A 25,991-nucleotide genomic window follows, 5' to 3' on the forward strand; every position below is an offset into this window, starting at 1 on the left:
CGAAGCCTGCCCGAACAAGGAAGAGAGGCAGCCTCGGCCGAAACCGTGACACCACTGCTCCAAAACCACCATAAAAAAGCCAGACTACGGTTTGCAACTGCACACTTTGGAGAAATGTCCTCTGGTCTGATGAAACAAAAATAGAACTGTTTGGCCATAATGACCATCGTTATGTTTGGAGGAAAAAGGGGGCTGCTTGTAAGCCGAAGAACACCATGAAGCACAGGGGTGGCAGCATCATGCTGTGAGGGTGCTTTGCTGCAAGAGGGACTGGTGCACTTCACAAAATAGATGGCAACATGAGGAAGGAAAATTATGTGGATATATTGAAGCAACATCTCAAGACATCAGTCAGGAAGTTAAAACTTGGTCGCAAATGGGTCTTCCAAATGGACAATCAAGCATACTTCCAAAGTTGTGGCAAATGGCTTAAGGACAACAAAGTAAAGGTATTGGAGTGGCCATCACAAAGCCCTGACCTCAATCCTATTGAAAATTTGTGGGCAGAACTGAAAAAGCGTGTGCAAGCAAGGAGGCCTACAAACCTGACTCAGTTACACCAGCTCTGTCAGGAGGAATGGGACAACATTCACCCAACTTATTGTGGGAAGCTTGTGGAAGGCTACCCGAAACGTTTGACCCAAGTTAAACAATTTAAAGGCAATGCTACCAAATACTAATTGAGTGTATGTAAGCATCTGACCCACTGGGAATGTGATTAAATAAATAAAAGCTTAAATAAATCATTCTCTCTACTATTATTCTGACATTTCACATTCTTAAAATAAAGTGGTGATCCTAACTGACCTAAGACAGGGAATTTTTACTAGGATTAAATGTCAGGAATTGTGAAAAACTGAGTTTAATTGTATTTGGCTAAGGTGTATGTAAACTTCTGTCTTCAACTGTACATGTGATATACAGTACATGGAGCACACAGTGCAGCTAATTGCTTACTTGCAGGTTTGTCTTACGCATTGAGGGAAGCATTGTCTGACGATTGAGGGAAACATACTTTTTTTGTAATGAAACTTCTTAGTTTTCCTTAAATATCCTGTTTTGGCAAATCAATTAAGTCACTTTGTTTTAGAACTTGAGGTCGGATAAGGTTCTACAGGTTTCAGAAAGAAGTGATTGCTTTATTGTTTCTCCCCTCATCCAATCAACTGTCCTCCCGGGTGTATTAAAGTCGTCGTTTACCTCCGTCTTCCCCTTGCTCTGACAGGACCTCCTGGTGTCATCGTCTGGGCCCCATTCCGTTGCCTAGGAAACCAAAATAAACACACACAAAAAGAGTGACTGGATGCAGCATTCAACTGTTGCCAAGGGGGCTGCCTGGCTAGTGCGTGTTGGCTGCCTGACAATGATGCGACTGTTGAGCTTAATATTGCTACTAACAACACAACACAGATGCAATGAAAAGACATTAACCTTATTGATGTTTGTTAATTGCATCAACATGGAGATGAGGGGGCCAGCCAGTGGATTACGAGGTGAGGTAACCAGATAGGACCAGGGCTGTGACCTAATTTGCAGCCCAGATGTCATTAGGATGGAAATTGCATTTTCTTATCTCATTAAAGCTAAAGCAGTGTGTTTCAGCGTCCAATCCTCCACACACACAGACACACACATACAGACACAAACATACATACACACACATACACAAGGCAGACACACACACACACACAACCGTCCTCCAATCCTCTACCACACCGCCACCCGTTTTTTCTCCACTGCCCAATTCAATTTTTATTTAGAACCGGGTTTAATTACGAATGCTGCACCAGGAGACTGGTCTTGCTGCTCAGTGCTGGGGCGCACACACACACACTTGGCTATCAGAGCAGCATAGGTTATTACTGTGTCTAGGTCTCTCAGTCTCACTAAAAATAGCTGTGGTGCTGCTGGCCTAACCCTAGTGCTGGGAGAGAGAGAGGCTGGAGTTGGCACGGACTAGGGCCAGCGTATACCCCCACTGTGTCACTTGCCTCCCTCCTCTCTCCCATCTCTCCTCCTCTCCCCTGCCATTCTTATCCCCTCTCCTCCTCTCCTCTAATATCTTTTAGCAAATGGGGGGCCTCTCTGCGCACTGGAGCAAAAGCCATTCGGGTTCTCTATCGAGTATTGACTTTGAGACGGATCATCCATAACACACAACACAACGACCGCCATTTTGGCTTATTCTTCACACAGTGGAACATTGCCATGCACAACAGGGCAAGGGAATACTACAGAGACCACATTGTGGCATGAAAACAGATACCCCAAGACTGGACTCTGGACACAGATGAAAGTGTCCAAAAGCGGCAGAAAGAAAAGGAAAGAGAGTAATAAAGAAAGAGACAAATTGATTAGTGAAATAAATCGATATTTAGCTTGTTGAGGGAGAGGAGTAAGCTAGCCCTGTGTCTGTGTCCCAAATGCTAACTATTCACTACGTATTGCACTACTTTTGAACAATTGGCCAAAAGTTGTGCACTATTTAGGGAATAGGTTGCCTTTGGGATGCAGATGCTGTGTCTGCTGTCCCTGAGATGAGGCTGGGTGTTATCTCTCTATTCTGAGAGACTCTTTAATTAACCTTCCTGATACTGCAATGAACAGAGAGAGGGAGAGAACGGAGAGGGAGAGAGAGAGCGAGAGAGGTGGAAGGGGGAGAGAGATACAGAAAGAGAAAGAGAGAAAGAAAGAGAAAGAAAGAAAGAAAGAAAGAAAGAGGGGGAATAGAGTGAGAGAGAAAGAAAGAAAGAAAGAAAGAAAGAAAGAAAGAAAGAAAGAAAGAAAGAAAGAAAGAAAGAAAGAAAGAAAGAAAGAAAGAAAGAAAGAAAGAAAGAAAGAAAGAAAGAAAGAAAGAAAGAAAGAAAGAAAGAAAGAAAGAAAGAAAGAAAGAAAGAGGGGGGAAGAGAGAGAGAGAAAATGAGAGTGAGAGAGAGAGAGTTTGAGTTTTTATTTTATACTCAAGTATTAACACAAATAATGGCACACTGCCTTTTCAGAAATTAAACAACAAATGTAATTCCTAAATAAATATTTAAACATAAAAATAAATTAAAGAAAAATACAAAGAAAAACATATTTATACATTCAACTCATTTCATCAACAAAAAATAGTTTCCCCTCCTCCACAAAACAAACCGCTCCTTCGTAAGCCCACTTCTCCTCAAACAATGGGAGATATTTTACAGTCGAGAAGAACGCAAAATCCACTTTTATTCTCGTTTTCACTAATCCTTTAAAAACATATCCCGTGTCTATCTTATGTTTTCTACTAATAAAAATGGACATCTTAAGCTTGTCCCAAAATAAAATGTAACAGTTGACATTTTTTTTTCTGTTGCTTACTATATTGAAACCCCAAAATAAAAACAGTGTTATTAAAAATGTCCCCTACAGCTGTAAACAAAGACTCCAGTATTTCAAAGAGAGGCTTTAATGTGCTAGTGATGGCTATTTAACAGTCTGATGGCCTTGAGATAGAAGCTGTTTTTCATTCTCTCGGTCCCAGCTTTGATGCACCTGTATTGACCTCGCCTTCTGGATGATAGCGGGGTGAACAGGCAGTGGCTCGGGTGGTTGATGTCCTTGATGATCTTTTTGGCCTTCCTGTGACATCGGGTGCTGTAGGTGTCCTGAAGGGCGGGTAGTTTGCCCCTGGTAATGCGTTCGGCAGACCGCACCACCCTCTGGAGAGCCCTGTGGTTGCGGGCGGTGCAGTTGCCGTACCAGGCGATGATACAGCCCGACAGGATGCTCTCAATTGTGCATCTGTAAAAGTTTGTGAGGGTTTTAGGTGCCAAGCCAAATTTCTTCAGCCTCCTGAGGTTGAAGAGGCTCTGTTGCGCCTTCTTCACCACACTGTCTGCGTGGGTGGACCATTTCAGTTTGTCAGTGATGTGTACGCCAAGGAACTTGAAGCTTTCCACCTTCTCCACTGCGGTCCTGTCGATGTGGATAGGGGGGGTGCACCCTCTGCTATTTCCTGAAGTCCACGATCATCTCCTTTGTTTTGTTGACGTTGAGTGAGAGGTTATTTTCCTGGCACCACACTCCCAGAGCCCTCACCTCCTCCCTGTAGGCTGTCTCGTCATTGTTGGTAATCAAGCATACTACTGTTGTGTCGTCTGCAAACTTGATGATTGAGTTGGAGGCATGCTTGGCCACGCAGTCATGGGTGAACAGGGAGTACAGGAGGGGGCTGAGCACCCACCCTTGTGGTGCCCCAGTGTTGAGGATCAGCGAAGTGGAGATGTTGCTTCCTACCTTCACCACCTGGGGGCCGCAAGTCAGGAAGTCCAGGACCCAGTTGCACAGGGCGGGGTTCAGACCCAGGGCCTCGAGCTTAATGATGAGCTTGGAGGCATAGCAGTGCGCTCGTGTTTTCTGTAGTGTCCTCATGTAAATAGCCAGTTTTTTTGTTTTTTTGTCTTTTTCGTATATATTTCTCAATCTCACTTTCCATCCTTTAACTAAATATACTTTCTTGCAACCCGCCTCACCCAATGTGGAACGGATTATATTATTTCTGTATACCTTTTTATCTAGAACCTCCGGCTGAAACTAGCCAGCTAGTCAGCTAACTAGCAACTTGCTATTAGCCATCGTTAGCGGTCTTCACCATTGTCTGTGGCCTGCACTACCTACCAGCCAGCTCTAGCGTGGACAAGTATCGGCCAGTCTGCACAGCGCGCTATCGAGCCAGAGCATATCGGATTTTCTGCCGGAATCACTGAACCTTAACACCTGATCATCGCAACTAGCTAGCTGCAACCGAATGGCTGTTGTTGTTGTTGGCTAATCACCACTGTCCCGAAGCAAGCACCAGTTAGCCTTGAGCTAGCCTCAAGCCAGGCCCATCTCCCGGCTATCTACCTCTCTGTCAACCGGACGGGACATCCTAGTGTTGACACGGAGCCCCGCCGATCCATCACGACTGCTCTGCCGACGTAATCGTCTGATGTGGTTTCAACAGGCTTCCCATTGCGACGACCACGAAGATCCATCTGCTAGCCCCGGCCCGCTAGCACACGAAAATCAACAGCCGTGCCTCCTGCTCGCCTGTGCCTTAGCAGCCACCGAACTGCTCCCGGACTCACCTATTGCTGTTCACTGGACCTTATGATTACTCAGCTACACAGCTGATGCCTGCTGGACTGTTCCTTTATACGGTACTGTCCTTTACACGGCCCGTTCCTGCTCCCCGCACCAAGTCAGTGGTGCGCGTCGTCAGCCCAGTCCGGCCTGTTCCTACTCCACGCACCAAGCCAGGGGTGCGCATCGTCAGCCCGGTCCGGCCCGTTCCTACTCCACGCACCAAGCCAGGGGTGCGCATCGTCAGCCCGGTCCGGCCCGTTCCTACTCCACGCACCAAGCCAGGGGTGCGCATCGTCAGCCCGGTCCGGCCCGTTCCTACCCACGCACCAAGCCAGGGGTGCGCATCGTCAGCCCGGTCCGGCCCGTTCCTACTCCACGCACCAAGCCAGGGGTGCGCGATCGTCAGCCCGGTCCGCCCGTTCCTACCCACGCACCAAGCCAGGGGGTGCGCATCGTCAGCCCGGTCCGCCCGTTCCTACCCACGCACCAAGCCAAGGGTGCGCGTCGTCAGTCCCGCACAACCCGTGCCTGGGTCACCGGTGCCTGGTAAGGTACCGGTCAGCTGCTCCACACCGGAGCCTAAGCGGTCCGCTTCAACGATGTCCGGTCCAGCTCCAGCCAGCGGGGCCAGACCGGACCAGGGGCGCCACGGGGGGATGGTGGAAGGGTGGTGGTCGTCCCCGAGGCCGGAGTCGGCGCACGTCTGGAGCCGCACGTCAAGGGGGGGGTACTGTCACGGTTTCGGCCGAGGCTGCCTCTCTTCCTTGTTCGGGCAGGCTTCGGCGTTCATCGTCTCCGGAATACTAGCTGCCACCGTTGCATGTTTCTATGTTCGTTTGCTTTTGTCTGTTTGTTGTGACACATGTTATCGTTTAGTGTCATTAGTGTCCTATAAGTTCTCGTTGTGTTTGTCTAGTGTTGTGTGTGATTGTTTTCACTGTCGTGCGTATTGCTTGGTTATACAGTTTGCTCGGTTGAGCGGCTCTCCATTTGATTTTGGAGTATTTTGTCGCACGTGTTTAGTGCGCCCGTTTTATTTCGCCTGCGTGCGGAGTTTCTCGCCTCAGGGCATTGATTTTCGTGCTGTGTTGTTTTGCTAAACCACTAAAGTCTTTTGGACTTATTTTGTGCGTCCTGCGCCTGATTCCACCACCACACCCACCTACAGCTATACTGACACTGTTGTGACTTGAATAAGCTTTGTACCCTACAAAACTATCTATTTCCTGTAGATCTGTTGTTCTGTAAAATGTGGTATTTTTGTAAAATTATTATACTAAAGTTTTCATTGAGGAAACATAACTGCATCACTCTCGTGATTATTTCTCCCCTTTTTCAGGGGCGTAACAGTACCCCATCCTGTTTATCTGTTTAGCCTCAGCTCAAACTTTCATCGCCATTACCAGCTGTTGTCTTAGCTCTCTCGAATAACACCTGTGATTGCTTTATGCCTCTCTCCCATGTCAATATGCCTTGCCTATTGCTGTTTCGGTTAGTTCTTACTGTACTTTTCACTGTAGAGCCCCCAGTCCCGCTCAACCTGCCTCAGATAGCTCCTTTGTCCCACCACCCACACACGTGGAGACCGGCTCAATCGGTGCCTCCAGTGATGCTGTCTCTTTCATCGTTACCCAACGTTTAGGTTTACCTCCACTATACTCATATCCTTCCATATCCTTGTCTGTACATAATGCCCTGAATCTATTCTACAACGCCCGGAAATCTGCCCCTTTTATTATCTGTACCCAACGCACTAGAAGACCAGTTCTTAAAGCCTTTAGCCATATCCTTATTCTATTCCTCCTCTGTTCCTCTGGTGATGTAGAGGTTAACCCTGTAGCCCCCAGTATCACTCCTACTCCCCAGGCGCTATCATTTGTTGACTTCTGTAACCGCTAAAGCTTTGGTTTCTTGCATGTTAACATCAGAAGCCTCCTCCCTAAGTTTGAGTTATTCACTGCGTTAGCACACTGTGATGTAGCAACCCTGATGTTCTAGCAGTGTCTGAATCCTGGCTTAGGAAGGCAAACAAAAAATGTCAGACCCCCCTCAGCCCCCAGCTGTGCCCTGGACACCATATGTGAATTGATTGCCCCCCATCTATCCTCAGAGTTCGTATTGCTTGGTGACCTAAACTGGGATATGCTTAACACCCCGGCCGTCCTACAATTTAAACTAGATGCCCTCAATCTCACACAAACTATCAAGGAACCTACCAGGTACAAACCTAAATCCGTTAACATGGGCACACTCATAGATATTATCCTGACTAATTTACCCTCTAAATACACCTCCGCAGTCTTCAACCAGGATCTCAGTAATCACTGCCTCATTGCCTGCGTCCGTAATGGGTCCGCTGTCAAACGACCACCCCTCATCACTGTCAAACACTCCCTAAAACACTTCAGCGAGCAGGCCTTTCTAATTGACCTGGCCCGAGTATCCTGGATGGATATTGACCTCATTCCGTCAGTAGAGGATGCCTGGTTGTTCTTTAAAAGTGCTTTCCTCTCCATCTTAAATAAGCATGCCCCATTCAAAAAATTCAGAACTAAGAACAGATATAGCCCCTGGTTCACCCCAGACTTGACTGCCCTTGACCAGCACAAAAACATCCTGTGGCGTACTGCATTAGCATCGAACAGCCCCCGCGATATGCAACTTTTCAGGGAAGTCAGGAACCAATATACACAATCAGTTAGGAAAGCAAAGGCTAGCTTTTTCAAACAGAAATTTGCATCCTGTAGCACTAGCTCCAAAACGTTTTGGGACACTGTAAAGTCCATGGAGAATAAGAGCACCTCCTCCCAGCTGCCCACTGCACTGAGGCTAGGAAACAATGTCACTACCGATAAATCTATGATAATCAAAAATTTCAACAAGCATTTTGCTACGGCTGGCCATGCTTTCCACCTGGCTACCCCTACCGCAGCCACCAGCTCTGCACCCTCCGCTGCAACTTGCCCATGCCCCCCCTATTACTAGCCTGTTCAACCTCTCTTTCGTATCATCTGAGATCCCCAGAGATTGTAAAGCTGCCGCGGTCATCCCCCTCTTCAAAGGGGGTGACACTCTAGATCCAAACTGTTACAGACCTATATCCATCCTGCCCTGCCTTTCGAAAGTATTTGAAAGCCAAGTTAACAAACAGATCACCGACCATTTCGAATCCCACCGTACCTTCTCCGCTATGCAATCTGGTTTCCGAGCTGGTCATGGGTGCACCTCAACCATGCTCAAGGTCCTAATCGATATTATAACCGCGATCGATAAAAGACAGTACTGGACAGCCGTCTTCATCGACCTGGCCAAGGCTTTCGACTCTGTCAATCACCACATTCTTATTGGCAGACTAAATAGCCTTGGTTTCTCAAATGACTGCCTCGCCTGGTTCACCAACTACTTCTCAGATAGAGTTCAATGTGTCAAATCGGAGGGCCTGTTGTCTGGACCTCTGGCAGTCTCTATGGCGGTGCCACAGGGTTCAATTCTTGGGCCGACTCTATTCTCTGTGTATATCAATGATGTCGCTCTTGCTGCTGGTAACTCTCAGATCCACCTCTACGCAGATGACACAATTTTGTATACATCTGGCCCTTCATTGGACACTGTGTTAACAAACCTCCAAACGAGCTTCAATGCCATATAGCACTCCTTCCGTAGCCTCCAATTGCTCTTAAACACTAGTAAAACTAAATGCATGCTCTTCAATCGAACGCTGCTTGCACCCGCCCGCCCGACTAGAATTATTACTCTCGGCGGGTCTGACTTAGAATATGTGGACAACTACAAATACCTAAGTGTCTGGTTAGACCGTAAACTCTCCGTCCAGACTCACATTAAGCATCTCCAATCCAAAGTTAAATCTGGAATCGGCTTCCTATTTCGCAATAAAGCCTCCTTCACTCATGCTGCCAAACATGCCCTCGTAAAACTGACTATCCTACCGATCCTTGACTTCGGCGATGTTATTTACAAAATAGCCTCCAACACTCTACTCAGCAAATTGGATGTAGTCTATCACAGTGCCATCTGTTTTGTCACCAAAGCCCCATATAAATAATAATAATAATAATAATATAATATGCCATTTAGCAGACGCTTTTATCCAAAGCGACTTACAGTCATGTGTGCATACATTTTTGTGTATGGGTGGTCCCAGGGATCGAACCCACTACCCTGGCGTTACAAGCGCCGTGCTCTACCAGCTGAGCTACAGAGGACCACATACTACCCACCATTGTGACCTGTACGCTCTCGTTGGCTGGCCCTCACTACAATTTCGTCGCCAAACCCACTGGCTCCAGGTCATCTATAAATCACTGCTAGGCAAATTCCCGCCTTATCTTAGCTCATTGGTCACCATAGCAACACCCATACGTAGTACAGTGGGGGAAAAAAGTATTTAGTCAGCCACCAATTGTGCAAGTTCTCCCACTTAAAAAGATGAGAGAGGCCTGTAATATTCATCATAGGTACACGTCAACTATGACAGACAAAATGAGGAAAAAAAATCCAGAAAATCACATTGTAGGATTCTTTATGAATTTATTTGCAAATTATGGTGGAAAATAAGTATTTGGTCAATAACAAAAGTTTCTCAATACTTAGTTATATACCCTTTGTTGTCAATGACACAGGTCAAACGTTTTCTGTAAGTCTTCACAAGGTTTTCACACACTGTTGCTGGTATTTTGGCCCATTCCTCCATGCAGATCTCCTCTAGAGCAGTGATGTTTTGGGGCTGTCGCTGGGCAACACGGACTTTCAACTCCCTCCAAAGATTTTCTATGGGGTTGAGATCTGGAGACTGGCTAGGCCACTCCAGGACCTTGAAATGCTTCTTACGAAGCCACTCCTTCGTTGCCCGGGCGGTGTGTTTGGGATCATTGTCATGCTGAAAGACCCAGCCACGTTTCATCTTCAATGCCCTTGCTGATGGAAGGAGGTTTTCACTCAAAATCTCACGATACATGGCCCCATTCATTCTTTCCTTTACACGGATCAGTCGTCCTGGTCCCTTTGCAGAAAAACAGCCCCAAAGCATGATGTTTCCACCCCCATGCTTCACAGTAGGTATGGTGTTCTTTGGATGCAACTCAGCATTCTTTGTCCTCCAAACACGACGAGTTGAGTTTTTACCAAAAAGTTCTATTTTGGTTTCATCTGACCATATGACATTCTCCCAATCCTCTTCTGGATCATCCAAATGCACTCTAGCAAACTTCAGACGGGCCTGGACATGTACTGGCTTAAGCAGGGGGACACGTCTGGCACTGCAGGATTTGAGCCCCTGGCGGCGTAGTGTGTTACTGATGGTAGGCTTTGTTACTTTGGTCCCAGCTCTCTGCAGGTCATTCACTAGGTCCCCCCGTGTGGTTCTGGGATTTTTGCTCACCGTTCATGTGATCATTTTGACCCCACAGGGTGAGATCTTGCGTGGAGCCCCAGATCAAGGGAGATTATCAGTGGTCTTGTATGTCTTCCATTTCCTAATAATTGCTCCCACAGTTGATTTCTTCAAACCAAGCTGCTTACCTATTGCAGATTCAGTCTTCCCAGCCTGGTGCAGGTCTACAATTTTGTTTCTGGTGTCCTTTGACAGCTCTTTGGTGATTAAAAATCCTACAATGTGATTTTCTGGAGAAAAAAATTCTCAATTTGTCTGTCATAGTTGACGTGTACCTATGATGAAAATTACAGGCCTCTCTCATCTTTTTAAGTGGGAGAACTTGCACAATTGGTGGCTGACTAACTACTTTTTTTCCCCACTGTATGTGCTCCAGCAGGTATATCTTACTGGTCATCCCCAAAACCAACACCTCCTTTGGCCGCCATTCCTTCCAGTTCTCTGCTGCCAATGACTGGAACGAACTGCAAAAATCTCTGAAGCTGGAGACTCTTTTCTCCCTCACTAACTTTAAGCATCAGTTGTCAGAGCAGCTTACCGATCACTGCACCTGTACACAGCCCATCTGTAATTAGCCCACCCAATTACCTCATCCCCATATTGTTATTTATTTTGCTAATTTGCACCCCAGTATCTCTATTTGCACATCATCTTCTGCACATCTATCATTCCAGTGTTAATACTAAATTGTAATTATTTTGCACTATGGCCTATTTATTGCCTTACCTCCATAACTTACTACATTTGCATACACTGTATATAAATGTTCTATTGTATTATTGACTGTACGTTTTGTTTATCCCATATGTAACTCTGTGTTGTTGTTTTTATCGCACTGTTTTGCTTTATCTTGGCCAGGTCGCAGTTGTAAATGAGAACTTGTTCTCAACTGGCTTACCTGGTTAAATAAAGGTGAAATAAAAAAATATAAAATAAAATGGTGTTGAATGCTGAGCTATAGTCAATGAACAGCATTCTTACATAGGTATTCCTCTTGTCCAGATGGGATAGGGCAGTGTGCAGTGTGATGGCGATTTCATCGTCTGTGGATCTATTGGGGTGGTAAGCAAATTGAAGTGGGTCTAGGGTGACAGGTAAGGTAGAGGTGATATGATCCTTGACTAGTCTCTCAAAGCACTTCATTATGACAGAGGTGAGTGCTACGGGGTGATAGTCATTTAGTTCAGTTACCTTTGCTTTCTTTGGTACAGGAACAATGGTGGCCATCTTGAAGCATGTGGGAACAGCAGACTGGGAAAGGGAGAGATTGAATATGTCCGTAAACACACCAGCCAGCTGGTCTGCACATGCTCTGAGGATGCGGCTAGGGATGCCGTCTGGGCCGGCAGCCTTGCGGGGGGTTAATATGCTTAAATGTCTTACTCACGTCGGCCACGGAGAAGGAGAGGCCATAGTCCTTGGTAGTGGCCCTCGTCGGTGGCATTGTGTTATCCTCAAAGCGGGCGAAGAAGGTGTTTAGCTTGTCTGGAAGCGAGACGTCGTGTCGGCGACGTGGCTGGTTTTCCTTTTGTAGTCCGTGATTGTCTGTAGACCCTGCCACATTCGTCTCGTGTCTGAGCAGTTGAATTGCGACTCCACTTTGTCTCTATACTGATGTTTTGCCAGTTTAATTGCCTTGCGGAGTGAATAGCTACACTGTTTGTATTCTGCCATATTCCCAGTCACCTTGCCATGTTTAAATGCGGTGGTTCGCGCTTTCAGTTTTGCGTGAATGCTGCCATCTATCCACGGTTTCTGGTTAGGGTAGGTTTTAATAGTCACAGTGGGCACAACATCACCTATACACTTCCTGATGAACTCAGTCACCGTTTCAGTGTATTCGTCTAAATTATTTTAGCAAGCTACCTGGAACATATCCCAGTCCGGGTGATCAAAACAATCTTGAAGCGTGGATTCCAATTGGTCAGACCAGCGTTGAATAGTCCTTAGCATGAGTACTTCCTGTTTGAGTTTCTGCCTATAGGAAGGGAGGAGCAAAATGGAGTCATGGTCAGATTTGCCGAAAGGAGGTCGGGGGAGGGCCTTATAACCATCCCGGAAGTTCAAATAGCAATGGTCGAGGATTTTAGCAGCCTGAGTACAACAGTCGATATGTTGATAGAACTTCGGCAGCCTAGTCCTCAAATTTGTTTTGTTAAAATCCCCGGCTACAATAAATGCAGCCTCAGGATATGTGGTTTCCAGTTTGCATAAAGTCCAGTGAAGTTATTTGAGGGCCGTCGTGGTATCGGCTTGAGGGGGGATATACACGGCCGTGACTATAACTGAAGAAAATTCTCTTAGGAGATAATACGGTCGGCATTAATCGGCATTAATCGAGTCGTTAATCATGAAACACACACCTCCACCCTTCTGCTTCCCGGAGAGATATTTATTTTTGTCTGCGTGATGAACTGAGAACCCATCTGGCTGGACCGATTTCAACAGAATATCCCCAGAGAGCCATGTTTCCGTGAAACAAAGTATGTTACAGGCCTTGATGTCTCTCTGGAAATAAATCCTTGCCCTGAGCTCATCGACCTTGTTATCCAAAGACTGAACATTAGCGAGTAGTATACTTGGAAGCGGTGGGTGGTGTGCTCGCCTCCTAAGTCGAACCAGCAGGCCGCTCCGAATGCCTATCTTCCGCTGGCGATGTTTTGGGTCAGCCGCTGGAATCAGTTCAATTGCCCTGGGGAGAGCAAACAAAGGATCTGCTTCGGGAAAGTCATATTCCTGGTCGTAATGCTGGTGAGTTACCGCCGCTCTGATATCCAATAGTTTTTCCTGGCTGTATGTAATGATACAAAACACTTTCTGAGCTAATAATGTCAAAAATAATACATAAAAAAACAAAATACAGTTTAATACGTTTCCTAAGAGCTAGTCGCGAGGCCGCCACCTTCGTCAGCGCCAAGTCATCACTTTACGTTGCCATCAATGCCCAATTTTACCCTGCAAGGAGTGTCTTTTCTATTTATCTTTATTCAAAACCTTGACACACCCCCTATATACAGTGCTATGAAAAAGTATTTGCCCCCTTTCTAATTTTCTCTACTTTTGCATATTTGTGATACTGAATGTTCTCAGATCTTCAACCAAAACCTAATATTAGATCAAGGGAACATAAGGGAACAAATAACACAACAATTACATATTTATTTCATTTATTTCATAAACAAAGTTATGCAACACCCAATTCCCCTGTGTGAAAAATATATACCACCACCACCATGCCTGATGTTCTTACTGTGGAATGCAGTGTTTGGTTTTCGCCAGGCATTACTGGAACCATGTCGTCCAAAAAGTTATACTTTTGAATCATCTGTCCATAGAACGTTCTTCCAAGAGTCTTGATGATCATCCAGGTGCTTTTTGGCAAACATGAGTCAACTTTTTGGACGAGATGGGTCCCATTATGCCTGGCGAAAACCAAACACTGCATTCCACAGTAAGAACATCATACCAAAGGTCAAGCATGGTGGTGGTGGTGTGATGGTTTGGGTATGCTTTGCTGCCTCAGGACCTGGACGACTTGCCTTAATAGAAGGAACTATGAATTCTGCTCTGTATCAGAGAATTCTACAGGAGAATGTGAGCTGAAGCTGAAGCGCAGCTGGGACATGCAGCAAGACAATGATCCAAAACACACAATCAAGTCTACATGAAAATTGCTAAAAAGCAACAAATTGGAAGTTTTGGAATGGCCTAGTCAAAGTCAAGACCTAATCCCAATTGAGATGTTGTGGCAGAACTTGAAACAAGCAGTTCATGCTTGAAAACCCACACGTCACTGAGTTAAAGCAGTTCTGCATGGAAGAGTAGGCCAAAATTCCTCCACAGCGTCGTGAGAGACTGATCAACAACTACAGGAAGCATTTGGTTGGAGTCATTGCAGCTAAAGGTGGCACAACCAGTTATTGAGTGTAAGGGGGCAATTACTTCTTCACACAGGGGAATTGGGTGTTGCATAACTTTGTTTATGAAATAAATGAAATAAATATGTAATTGTTGTGTTATTTGTTCACTTATGTTCCCTTTATCTAATATTAGGTTTTGATTGAAGATCTGATAACATTCAGTATCACAAATATGCAAAAGTAGAGAAAATTAGAAAGGGGGCAAATACTTTTTCATAGCACTGTAAGTCTTTCCCATTCACCTCATCCAAACCCACCTCTTCCAACCCTCTCAAATCCAATAATAACGCCTTTCTTTCTGACTCTGGGATATTGGGTGTAATCCCTAGTCTTGGAAATGAGACGTTTTCATCTTGTACCTCTTCTTGTGACTATTAAGCATACCCCACTCTTCTGCTAACAGAGCCTTCATGCAGCTTCCCAGCAATTGTCTGACAATCCTTTCTGACCTCACCCCCAAATGTTCAGCCACCCGTCTTCCATCCATTAAGGTGGGCCCAGCCATGGCCGTTAACTGTTTTAAGGTGATGATTTTGCCCTTCACCAGAATCTTGGAGAAATTAGGAACAGCTGCAGTTGTACAATCCAGTCTTGCCCCATACACCAGAGGTTCCTCCAACAGCCAATGCACTGACTCCGCTTAAGTGCGTCTGGACACCTTCATTATGCTCCAAACCCTAAGAAGGCCCCTGTAAAATGGAGGTACTCCCTCCCTAGAAATCGGGTTACTTTATCAACCAAAAATAAAGCCTTCTTTAAACCTAATCCCCCGACCTGCTGTAATACAAGACCTGCCACCCCTCTCCAAAACACATTTTCCGGTCCATAAAGCAACCTTTGAGTAAACTGAAACCGGAAAGCAGCAGCCCTACTAGCAAGATGTACAAGACCTTGTCCCCCCTCCTCTTTTGACAAATACAAAACACTTTGTGGAACCCAATGATATTTATCCCAAAAAAAATCTACAATAATCGCCTGTACCTTAGCCAGAAGGCCAGATGGTGGCTCTAAAACTGACAACCGATGCCACAGTGCAGAGGCAACCACATTGTTAATAATAGTGCGCCCCCTATATGACATACGAGTTAACAACCAACGCCATCTTCTCATCCTCCCTTCCACCATTTCAACCACCCCATTCAATTTTTTTTCCATAGTCCCCTCATCTCCTAGGTACATTTCAAGATACTTAAAACCTCCCTTACACCATTCCAGCCCCCCTGGCAAAGCCATAATACCTCCAGACCATTCTCCAATCTGTAAAGCACAACTTTTTTCCCAATTTACCATTGCAGAGGATATTCCCCTAAACCGATCAACCATTAGACTCAAACTATCCACCTCTGCTTGAATTTTCACTAAAATAACTACATCATCAGCATAGGCTGAAAGACGAATAGGAGGAATATCCTTTGAAAGGTACACCCCTTCAATGCGACTTCTAAGGCTATTTAGTAGTGGCTCTATAGCGATGGCATATAACATTCCCAACAAAGAACATCCCTGCCTAATACCTCACACTTTAAAAGGTGCACTCAAGCCACCATTAACTTTCAATACACTTTCAATGTCACCATATATCACCCTGAAAAAAAAAAGTGTGCCATAAGTACTGATGTTCAACTCGGTCAACTGCCTTTTCCTGATCAATTGAAATTAGACCAGCATCCAACCCAATAGCCCTAGAGATGTCCAAAAAATCTCAAATCAGAGAAATGTTATGCCCTATCTGCCTGCCGGGAACACAGTAGGACTGGTCCGTATGTATCATTTGCCCCATCACTTCCCTCAGCCTGTTGGACAAAGCCTTTGACAGGATCTTATAATCAGTGCACAATATAGCCACCGGCCTCCAGTTCTTCGCCTCCCTAGGGGTCACCCTTTTTTGGCAGTAGGGTGAGGACAGCCCTTCTGCAGCTTATTGGTAGTAACCCTCTGGTCAAACTATTGTTAACTACTGCTAGCCAATCCTCTCCCAACATAGCCCAAAAATACTTTAAAAAGTAAACGAGAAGCCCATCAAGGCTTGGTGCCCTTCCATTTTCCATGCCTTTTAATGCAGTGTATAGCTCCTGCAAAGACAATGGTTGCCCTAGCTCAACCTGAGCTTCTGCAGCCTCCTGTGGGGCTCCCATCAAGGAACTGCTGTGTCACTGTTTTATCCTCTTTGTACTCACACCTGTAGAGCTCAGCATAGAACTCTACTGCCATCTTTCTAATTTCACTACGGCTAGTGAGCTCCTGTCCAACAGCTGATTTGAGGCAATGAATAATCTTCTTTGTCCATTCTTTTTCTCTAAACCAAAGAAAAATGTGGATGAGGCATCCATTTCAGGGATTCCCTGAAACTTACTTCTCACCAATGCCCCCTGTGCTCTGATACCCAGCAGGTCTGCCAATGCAGCTTTTTTCCTCTTGAGGGCCTGAGTATGGCCTCGATCTCCTGTGGACTCAACCAACGTCAGGAGTTCCACTATTTCATACTCTAGGGCTTTCATTGATCTGGTGATGTCTTTGGTGACATTCATCGTGTTGAATCTGGATTTTCCCTATATCCCACCACTGTTGAAGGGATACAAAACTGGCCTTTTGAGACCTCCACCTCTCTGAGAAAAAACTAAAACATTTCCTGAAGTGCGTATCACTCAATAAAGTTAAATTAAAATGCCAGTATGCGCGTTTGGGTTTTACATTATCAATGAACACCACCTCTGTTATTAAACACCACTGTCGTCCCCCCTTTTCAATGGAATCTAAGAATATCACTACAGCGCTATTCATCCTTGAGGCTGATTTTATGCTATCATCCCCAATGATAGCACCCACTGCTAAGCTACAGTCTTCCACTGAACACCCTGCCGCAGCAGGAACCTTTACTCCATGCCGCCGACTAAGTTTTTCAAACTCCACCTGCTGGTTGTGCCCTCGAGAAAAACAACCTCAACAATCCGACCACCCATATAGGTGATAGTGAGACAAGATAACCTTAAATCAACTAAACTAATCAATATATATATATATACAGTGAGGGAAAAAAGTATTTGATCCCCTACTGATTTTGTACGTTTGCCCACTGACAAAGAAATGATCAGTCTATAATTTTAATGGTAGGTTTATTTTAACAGTGAGAGACAGAATGACAACAAAGAAATCCAAAAAAACGCATGTCAAAAATGTTATAAATTGATTTGCATTTTAATGAGGGAAATAAGTATTTGACCCCCTCTCAATCAGAAAGATTTCTGGCTCCCATGTGTCTTTTATACAGGTAACGAGCTGAGACACTCTTAAAGGGAGTGCTCCTAATCTCAGTTTGTTACCTGTATAAAAGACACCTGTCCACAGAAGCAATCAATCAATCAGATTCCAAACTCTCCACCATGGCCAAGACCAAAGAGCTCTCCAAGGATGTCAGTGACAAGAATGTAGACCTACACAAGGCTGGAATGGGCTACAAGACCATCGCCAAGCAGCTTGGTGAGCAGGTGACAAAAGTTTGTGCGATTATTCACAAATGGAAGAAACACAAAATAACTCTCAATCTCCCTCGGCCTGGGGCTCCATGCAAGATCTCACCTCGTGGAGTTGCAATGATCATGACAACGGTGAGGAATCAGCCCAGAACTACACGGGAGGATTTTGTCAATGATCTCAAGGCAGCTGGGACTATAGTCACCAAGAAAACAATTGGTAACACACTACGCCGTGAAGGACTGAAATCCTGCAGCACCCGCAAGGTCCCCCTGCTCAAGAAAGCACATATACAGGGCCGTCTGAAGTTTGCCAATGAACATCTGAATGATTCAGAGGAGAACTGGGTGAAAGTGTTGTGGTCAGATGAGACCAAAATGGAGCTCTTTGGCATCAACTCAACTCACCGTGTTTGGAGGAGGAGGAATGCTGCTCCTCCATGACCCCAAGAACACCATCCCCACCGTCAAACATGGAGGTGGAAACATTATGCTTTGGGGGTGTTTTTCTGCTAAGGGGACAGGACAACTTCACTGCATCAAAGGGACGATGGACGTGGCCATGTACCGTCAAATCTTGGGTGAGAACCTCCTTCCCTTAGTCAGGGCATTGAAATAGGGTCGTGGATGGGTATTCCAGCATGACAATGACCCAAAACACACGGCCAAGGCAACAAAGGAGTGGCTCAAGAAGAGGCACATTAAGGTCCTGGAGTGGCCTAGCCAGTCTCCAGACCTTAATCCCATAGAAAATCTGTGGAGGGAGCTGAAGGTTCGAGTTGCCAAACGTCAGCCTCGAAACCTTAATGACTTGGAGAAGATCTGCAAAGAGGAGTGGGACAAAATCCCTCCTGAGATGTGTGCAAACCTGGTGGCCAACTACAAGAAACGTCTGACCTCTGTGATTGCCAACAAGGGTTTTGCCACCAAGTACTAAGTCATGTTTTGCAGAGGGGTCAAATACTTATTTCCCTCATTAAAATGCAAATCAATTGATAACATTTTTTGACATGCGTTTTTCTGGATTTTTTTTGTTGTTATTCTGTCTCTCACTGTTCAAATAAACCTACCATTAAAATTATAGACTGATCATTTCTTTGTCAGTGGGCAAACGTACAAAATCAGCAGGGGATCAAATACTTTTTTCCCTCACTGTATATATATATATATATATATATATATATATATATATATATATATATATATATATATCAGTTGAAGTCGGACGTTTACATATACCTTAGCCAAATACATTTAAACTCAGTTTTTCACAATTCCTGACATTTAATCCTAGTAAAAATTCCCTGTCTTAGGTCAGTTAGGATCACCACTTTATTTTAAGAATGTGAAATGTCAGAATAATAATAGTCATCACATTCCCAATGCGTCAGAATTTACATACACTCAATAAGTATTTGGTATCATTGCCTTTAAATTGTTTATAGTTTGTTAACAAGAAATTTGTGGATTTGTTGATAAACGAGTTTTAATTACTCCAACCTAAGTGTATGTAAACTTCCGACTTCAACTGTATATATATATATACACACACCGAAACCCAATAGAGTGAAAATAATTCCAGTCGCTCTCACAATCGCTCCTGCTTCCCGACTCACTCCCAGCATGCACTCCAACGAGAGAGAAAGAAAGAAAGAAAGAAAGAAAGAAAGAAAGAAAGAAAGAAAGAAAGAAAGAAAGAAAGAAAGAAAGAAAGAAAGAAAGAAAGAAAGAAAGAAAGAAAGAAAGAAAGAAAGAAAGAAAGAAAGAAAGAAAGAAAGAAAGAAAGAAAGAAAGAAAGAAAGAAAGAAAGAAAGAAAGAAAGAAAGAAAGAAAGAAAGAAAGAAAGAAAGAAAGAAAGAAAGAAAGAAAGAAAGAAAGAAAGAAAGAAAGAAAGAAAGAAAGCTGCAGTCTGTCATGTAGGCCAGCCAGCCATACTGACACACTGTGATGAAATTAGACAACTAGAACAGTTTAAACTCACAACTGATAAGAGCTTGGGCCTCAAATGGTAAAAGAAAATCAGTAGCTTTTTATTACCCTTATATCAAGGCGTTACTCTACCACCATGACATACAATCACGCATACCCCCGCTCTAGGAGTGCTGAGATTAAGTGATTCAAAACACTCACATATACACACCCCTCCATCCACTATTGTAGATGTTTGTCTCAATGGGAGGTTGGTGTGTGATGGATGCCTACGTGGTGAATCATTGTTCAGGGCATTACCATCTTTTCTCAGCGTGGCCCCATCTCCGAGGATCCCATCGGCTTAACCCCTGACCCCTCTCCCCTCCCGCCAGTCCCTCTCTTCACCCCGGTCTGGAACAAAGCCAGCTCATAGACAGTCCTACTCTGAATACCACGGGGCCCATGCACTCCGAATACCAATACCAACACCACTATACCCCCCCAGCCCCGGCTGTGACAGGCCTGTAAACAGGCACTCTGAGTGGGGTGGCGGCTGTACAATTCCTGCCCGGGCTGGAGCTGGGCTGGATGGAGCGGTTTGTCTGTCTGTGAGCAGGCCCATAGGGCCTCAGGAAAGTGGAGGAATGAGGTCACAGCGTAGGGATGAGGCAAGAGGCTTTTTTTTTTCATTTTCTTTTTTTTCACCTTTATTTAACCAGGTAAGCCAGTTGAGAACAAGTTCTCATTTACAACTCGATGAGGAGAGGTGGAGAACATGTTAATATCACTATTCATATTCAACACAAAGTATTCTAGACCAGTTTCTAATCCTGTCATAAGAGCTTGACATTACATTTGGGATGATTTTTTTGTTAAATTGAGCTAGTGACATTTAAAAATAAGATTCTAACAGAAGAAACATTACTTCAACAAGTCATCCACTCATCATGCTAGTTTGAAGAAGACTATAACACATTGGTTTGAGGAATACAAAATGGCCAATAAAGCTAGTGGATTTTTTCCTTGCTCCTTTATCAAGACAGTCAATTATTCCAGTCCTGGGCTGACCTTTGAGAGTTGCGGCAGCACTCTCAGATGCATCTCTGATTTCAGTCTCCTCTATTAGTAGGGCCAACAACAATGATGTGCCTCCACCAACACTGTCTATTTACCCTCAAACCCAAGTGTGACACCTCATTTCTCCAACTTTGCCACTTTCGGAGGCAATAAGTATTCTGCCCTCGGCAACCTTCTACATAAAAAAAATCATGCATTTTTCATGGGCAAATAAAATAGCTAAAAGTACAATTAGTGAGAGGATGGAGGATTCATCATTTTTGCAGCTGAGAAATTAGGTTTGGGAGGGAAATTAATTATATTTTTACAGAGGAAGTAATAAATGCTAATGAAACAAACCACTAACAGTCAGCCAGACAGTTAGAGAGATGGGAAATGGCTCTTCCTTAAACATGGATGGCACTCTGTAGATAAGACTCTGTCGCTCTGTGACATATGACAACAATCATGTTGACTATTAATTATGGTTTGTAAATATGATTAATAAATGTGTCTGTAGAGGAGTGTTGAGAAAAACTCGTTCCAGGAATCAGGCAGAACTTATTTATCAGCAATAAGAGTTTATTCAAGCTATTGCAAGGGAGATCGCTCTCAGCATAAACCGGAGAGGAACTCAAACATTACAGACTCACACAGTCATTATATACTTCTTCTACACAAAGAGCCGCTTGCCTCTCCTAGGGGGATGAGAGATAAGGGGGACTTGTCTCCACTTCCTTAAAGAGTTGTACAAACAAGAACAGATTCTAACCAGTTCTCACAACATACATGTCTAAGAGAAGGGAGTGATTCATTTTTAAAGCCTATTCAGTTAGAAGAAGAATTTGGCCTTGAGCTGGGCCTCTAGTGCCCGAAGCCATAAGGAGCCAGCAGCAAATCACGCCTTTGTGCGGTGTGTGAAGACGGTAGTGGACAGCTATGGAAAATTACCAGTTGATACAGTACATATAGTACTTTTCAACTCAAGCATTTACATATCATTAGACTGTAACATAACCATTTTGCCCCAGAAGGATATTTTGGTTGGTTTGCTTGGGTTTTAGTAGGCTACGAGTACAGTATTTAGTACTATGATCACAACCACTGTGATAGCTTGGGACCATGCAGTGGACTTTATGTACACTGGCTCTTGTGCACTTACCTTTGTACATGTACCTTCCATACCAATATACTGTAGACTCTACAAATCTATTTAGATGATTGAGAATATATTTGTTGTTCAATCTATTTACTGTTGAATCTATTTCCCTCCCTATATCCTTGACTCAACCTCAAAATCTCTGTAGAACCTCCTCTTTCTCCTTTGACGTGAAGAGGAGGGAACATTATTTGCATACTGATCTGTGATGAAAGTGTGGAGAGGAGGCGGAGAGGAGGCGGAGATCATCCATCTCTGTACAGCATGTTATAGCCTGCTAGCTGTACTCTGCTCTGCTCCAAGGTCCCCTCACTTCAATGGGCCTGCATCCCACTCTGCTTCGTCCTCTTACAGACTCTTACAGAGTACCCTATTCAGGCTCCAACCGACCCCCCTCCCCTCCATCCCATACTCCCTCCACCCCTCTCCTTCCTCCGTCCCCCTCTCCACACCCCTCTTCATTCACCCTGTCCCATGTCCACTCACCAGTCCTGCCCTCTCCCCCCTGCCCTACTGACGGATGTGACAGGACTCTCAATGGCCCTGCCTCATTGTCCCTGAACACTGATCCCTACACAAGAGGACCAAGATACGCTCCCCTCCCCCCGTGCACTCCTCAAGCCCTCCTCTGCTGCCCTCCTCCTTCTCCTTCCCCCCGTGCTGTGCACTCCAGCCGTCTACTGGTCCCTCTCCTTCTCCCTGAGTGTGTGTCTGTGTGTGCGCGTGTGGGTCCGTAAAGCAGACAATCTTTGAAGTGCCACAGCTGTTCTGACCCAATGTTTACACAGGAGAGATGGTGAGAGAGAGTAAGAGAGAGAGAGAGAGAGAGAGAGAGAGAGAGAGAGAGAGAGAGAGAGAGAGAGAGAGAGAGAGAGAGAGAGAGAGAGAGAGAGAGAGATACAGTTGAAGTCTGAAGTTTACATACACCTTAGCCAAATACATTTAAACTCAGTTTTTCACAATTCCTGACATTTAATCTTAGTAAAAATTCCCTGTCTTAGGTCAGTTAGGATCACCACTTTATTTTAAGAATGTGAAATGTCAGAATAATAGTAGAGAGAATGAGAGAATGATTTATTTCAGCTATTTCTTTCATCACATTCCCAGTGGTGCACTTCACAAAATAGATGGCATCATGAGGAAGGACAATTACAGTGGGGAAAAAATGTATTTAGTCAGCCACCAATTGTGCAAGTTCTCCCACTTAAAAAGATGAGAGAGGCCTGTAATTTTCATCATAGGTACACGTCAACTATGACAGACAAAATGAGAATTTGTTTCTCCAGAAAATCACATTGTAGGATTTTCTATGAATTTATTTGCAAATTATGGTGGAAAATAAGTATTTGGTCACCTACAAACAAGCAAGATTTCTGGCTCTCACAGACCTGTAACTTCTTCTTTAAGAGGCTCCTCTGTCCTCCACTCGTTACCTGTATTAATGGCACCTGTTTGAACTTGTTATCAGTATAAAAGACACCTGTCCACAACCTCAAACAGTCACACTCCAAACTCCACTATGGCCAAGACCAAAGAGCTGTCAAAGGACACCAGAAACAAAATTGTAGACCTGCACCAGGCTGGGAAGACTGAATCTGCAATAGGTAAGCAGCTTGGTTTGAAGAAATCAACTGTGGGAGCAATTATTAGGAAATGGAAGACATACAAGACCACTGATAATCTCCCTCGATCTGGGGCTCCACGCAAGATCTCACACCGTGGGGTCAAAATGATCACAAGAACGGTGAGCAAAAATCCCAGAACCACACGGGGGGACCTAGTGAATGACCTGCAGAGAGCTGGGACCAAAGTAACAAAGCCTACCATCAGTAACACACTACACCGCCAGGGACTCAAATCCTGCAGTGCCAGACGTGTCCCCCCTGCTTAAGCCAGTACATGTCCAGGCCCGTCTGAAGTTTGCTAGAGTGCATTTGGATGATCCAGAAGAGGATTGGGAGAATGTCATATGGTCAGATGAAACCAAAATAGAACTTTTTGGTAAAAACTCAACTCGTCGTGTTTGGAGGACAAAGAATGCTGAGTTGCATCCAAAGAACACCATACCTACTGTGAAGCATGGGGGTGGAAACATCATGCTTTGGAGCTGTTTTTCTGCAAAGGGACCAGGGACGACTGATCCGTGTAAAGGAAAGAATGAATGGGGCCATGTATCATGAGATTTTGAGTGAAAACCTCCTTCCATCAGCAAGGGCATTGAAGATGAAACGTGGCTGGGTCTTTCAGCATGACAATGATCCCAAACACACCGCCGGGCAACGAAGGAGTGGCTTCGTAAGAAGCATTTCAAGGTCCTGGAGTGGCCTAGCCAGTCTCCAGATCTCAACCCCATAGAAAATCTTTGGAGGGAGTTGAAAGTCTGTGTTGCCCAGCGACAGCCCCAAAACATCACTGCTCTAGAGGAGATCTGCATGGAGGAATGGGCCAAAATACCAGCAACAGTGTGTGAAAACCTTGTGAAGACTTACAGAAAACGTTTGACCTGTGTCATTGCCAACAAAGGGTATATGACAAAGTATTGAGAAACTTTTGTTATTGACCAAATACTTATTTTCCACCATAATTTGCAAATAAATTCATTAAAAATCCTACAATGTGATTTTCTGGATTTTTTTTCCTCATTTTGTCTGTCATAGTTGACGTGTACCTATGATGAAAATTACAGGCCTCTCTCATGTTTTTAAGTGGGAGAACTTGCACAATTGGTGGCTGTCTAAATACTTTTTTCCCCCACTGTATGTGGATATATTGAAGCAACATCTCAAGACATCAGTCAGGAAGTTAAAGCTTGGTCGCAAATGGGTCTTCCAAATGGACAATGACCCCAAGCATACTTCCAAAGTTGTGGCAAAATGGCTTAAGGACAACAAAGTCAAGGTATTGGAATGGCCATCACAAAGCCCCTGCCTATTGAAAATCTGTGGGCAGAACTGAAAAAGTGTGTGCAAGCAAGTAGGCCTACAAACCTGACTCAGTTATACCAGCTCTGTCAGGAGGAATGGGCCAAAATTCACCCAACTTATTGTGGGAAGCTTGTGGAAGGCTACCCGAAACGTTCAACCCAAGTTAAACAATTTAAAGGCAATGCTACCAAATACTAATTGATTGTATGTAAACTTCTGACCCACTGGGAATGTGATTAAATAAATAAAAGCTGAAATAAATCATTCTCTCTACAATTATTCTGACATTTTTTTTATTCTGACATTTTTTACTAGGATTAAATGTCAGGAATTGTGAAAAACTGAGTTTAAATGTATTTGGTGTATGTAAACTCCCGACTTCAACTGTATATATATATATATGGAGAGAGAGAAATGGAGAAAGAGATAGAGGGGACTCACAGGAGAGACAGTAAACCATCTGAGAACACCATTCTACCACCACTCCTGTACATGTACATCTGTACCAACTCCCAGCTCCCTCAACATCCTCGTGAAGGGGGCTAGGGGCAGTATCCTATCCAGTAAGAGTGGGTGAATGATGACTTTAATCTGTGAGTGTGGTGCTCCTCTCTGCCCCAGTGGTGCCTCCTACAGTCTCCTACAGGCCATTACTCTACATCCGAGGAGAGATGAGGCTGGCTGGGCCGTCTCCTTGATTAGCTGCACCATCATGGATCATCCCACAGCACACACGCACGCCGACACACACATACACACACTCACAAACGCGCACACTCGCACACACACGCACGCGCGCATACACACACACAGGCCTGGTCCTGCCGTAAGACATTAGCAGATGAGTTGTTCCTATCTGGCTCTGTAGGCAACAGATTATCCTCCAATTCAACAAAGACCACATCAATTATTAAATCTCTGCAAATTGCAGCAGGAAAATGTAATCATGAGTCTGGATGGATGATATCAGGCGTGACTCATCAAACTCAGGGTCATGGAGCTGGGGCTGGAGCTGGGTGCTTTACTTCTGGGGACGATTGAAGGGTG

At 44.6% G+C, this 25,991-nt stretch overlaps 1 protein-coding gene across 5 annotated transcripts in view; it reads right to left on the bottom strand.

Moving 5' to 3' along the window:
- The window catches only part of sema5ba (sema domain, seven thrombospondin repeats (type 1 and type 1-like), transmembrane domain (TM) and short cytoplasmic domain, (semaphorin) 5Ba), a 189,524-nt gene that overhangs the window by 74,373 nt on the left and 89,160 nt on the right, over window positions 1–25,991 (bottom strand). For all 5 annotated transcript variants that reach the window (XM_045206609.1, XM_045206608.1, XM_045206607.1 and 2 more), the window contains exon 6: window positions 1,201–1,263. In XM_045206609.1, the coding sequence (XP_045062544.1) occupies window positions 1,201–1,263 (63 nt within the window). The remainder of the gene's footprint in view (window positions 1–1,200; window positions 1,264–25,991) is intronic.

This window comes from Coregonus clupeaformis, chromosome 23 (genome assembly GCF_020615455.1).
Source record: "Coregonus clupeaformis isolate EN_2021a chromosome 23, ASM2061545v1, whole genome shotgun sequence".
In the NCBI taxonomy this organism is placed as follows: Eukaryota; Metazoa; Chordata; class Actinopteri; order Salmoniformes; family Salmonidae; genus Coregonus; species Coregonus clupeaformis.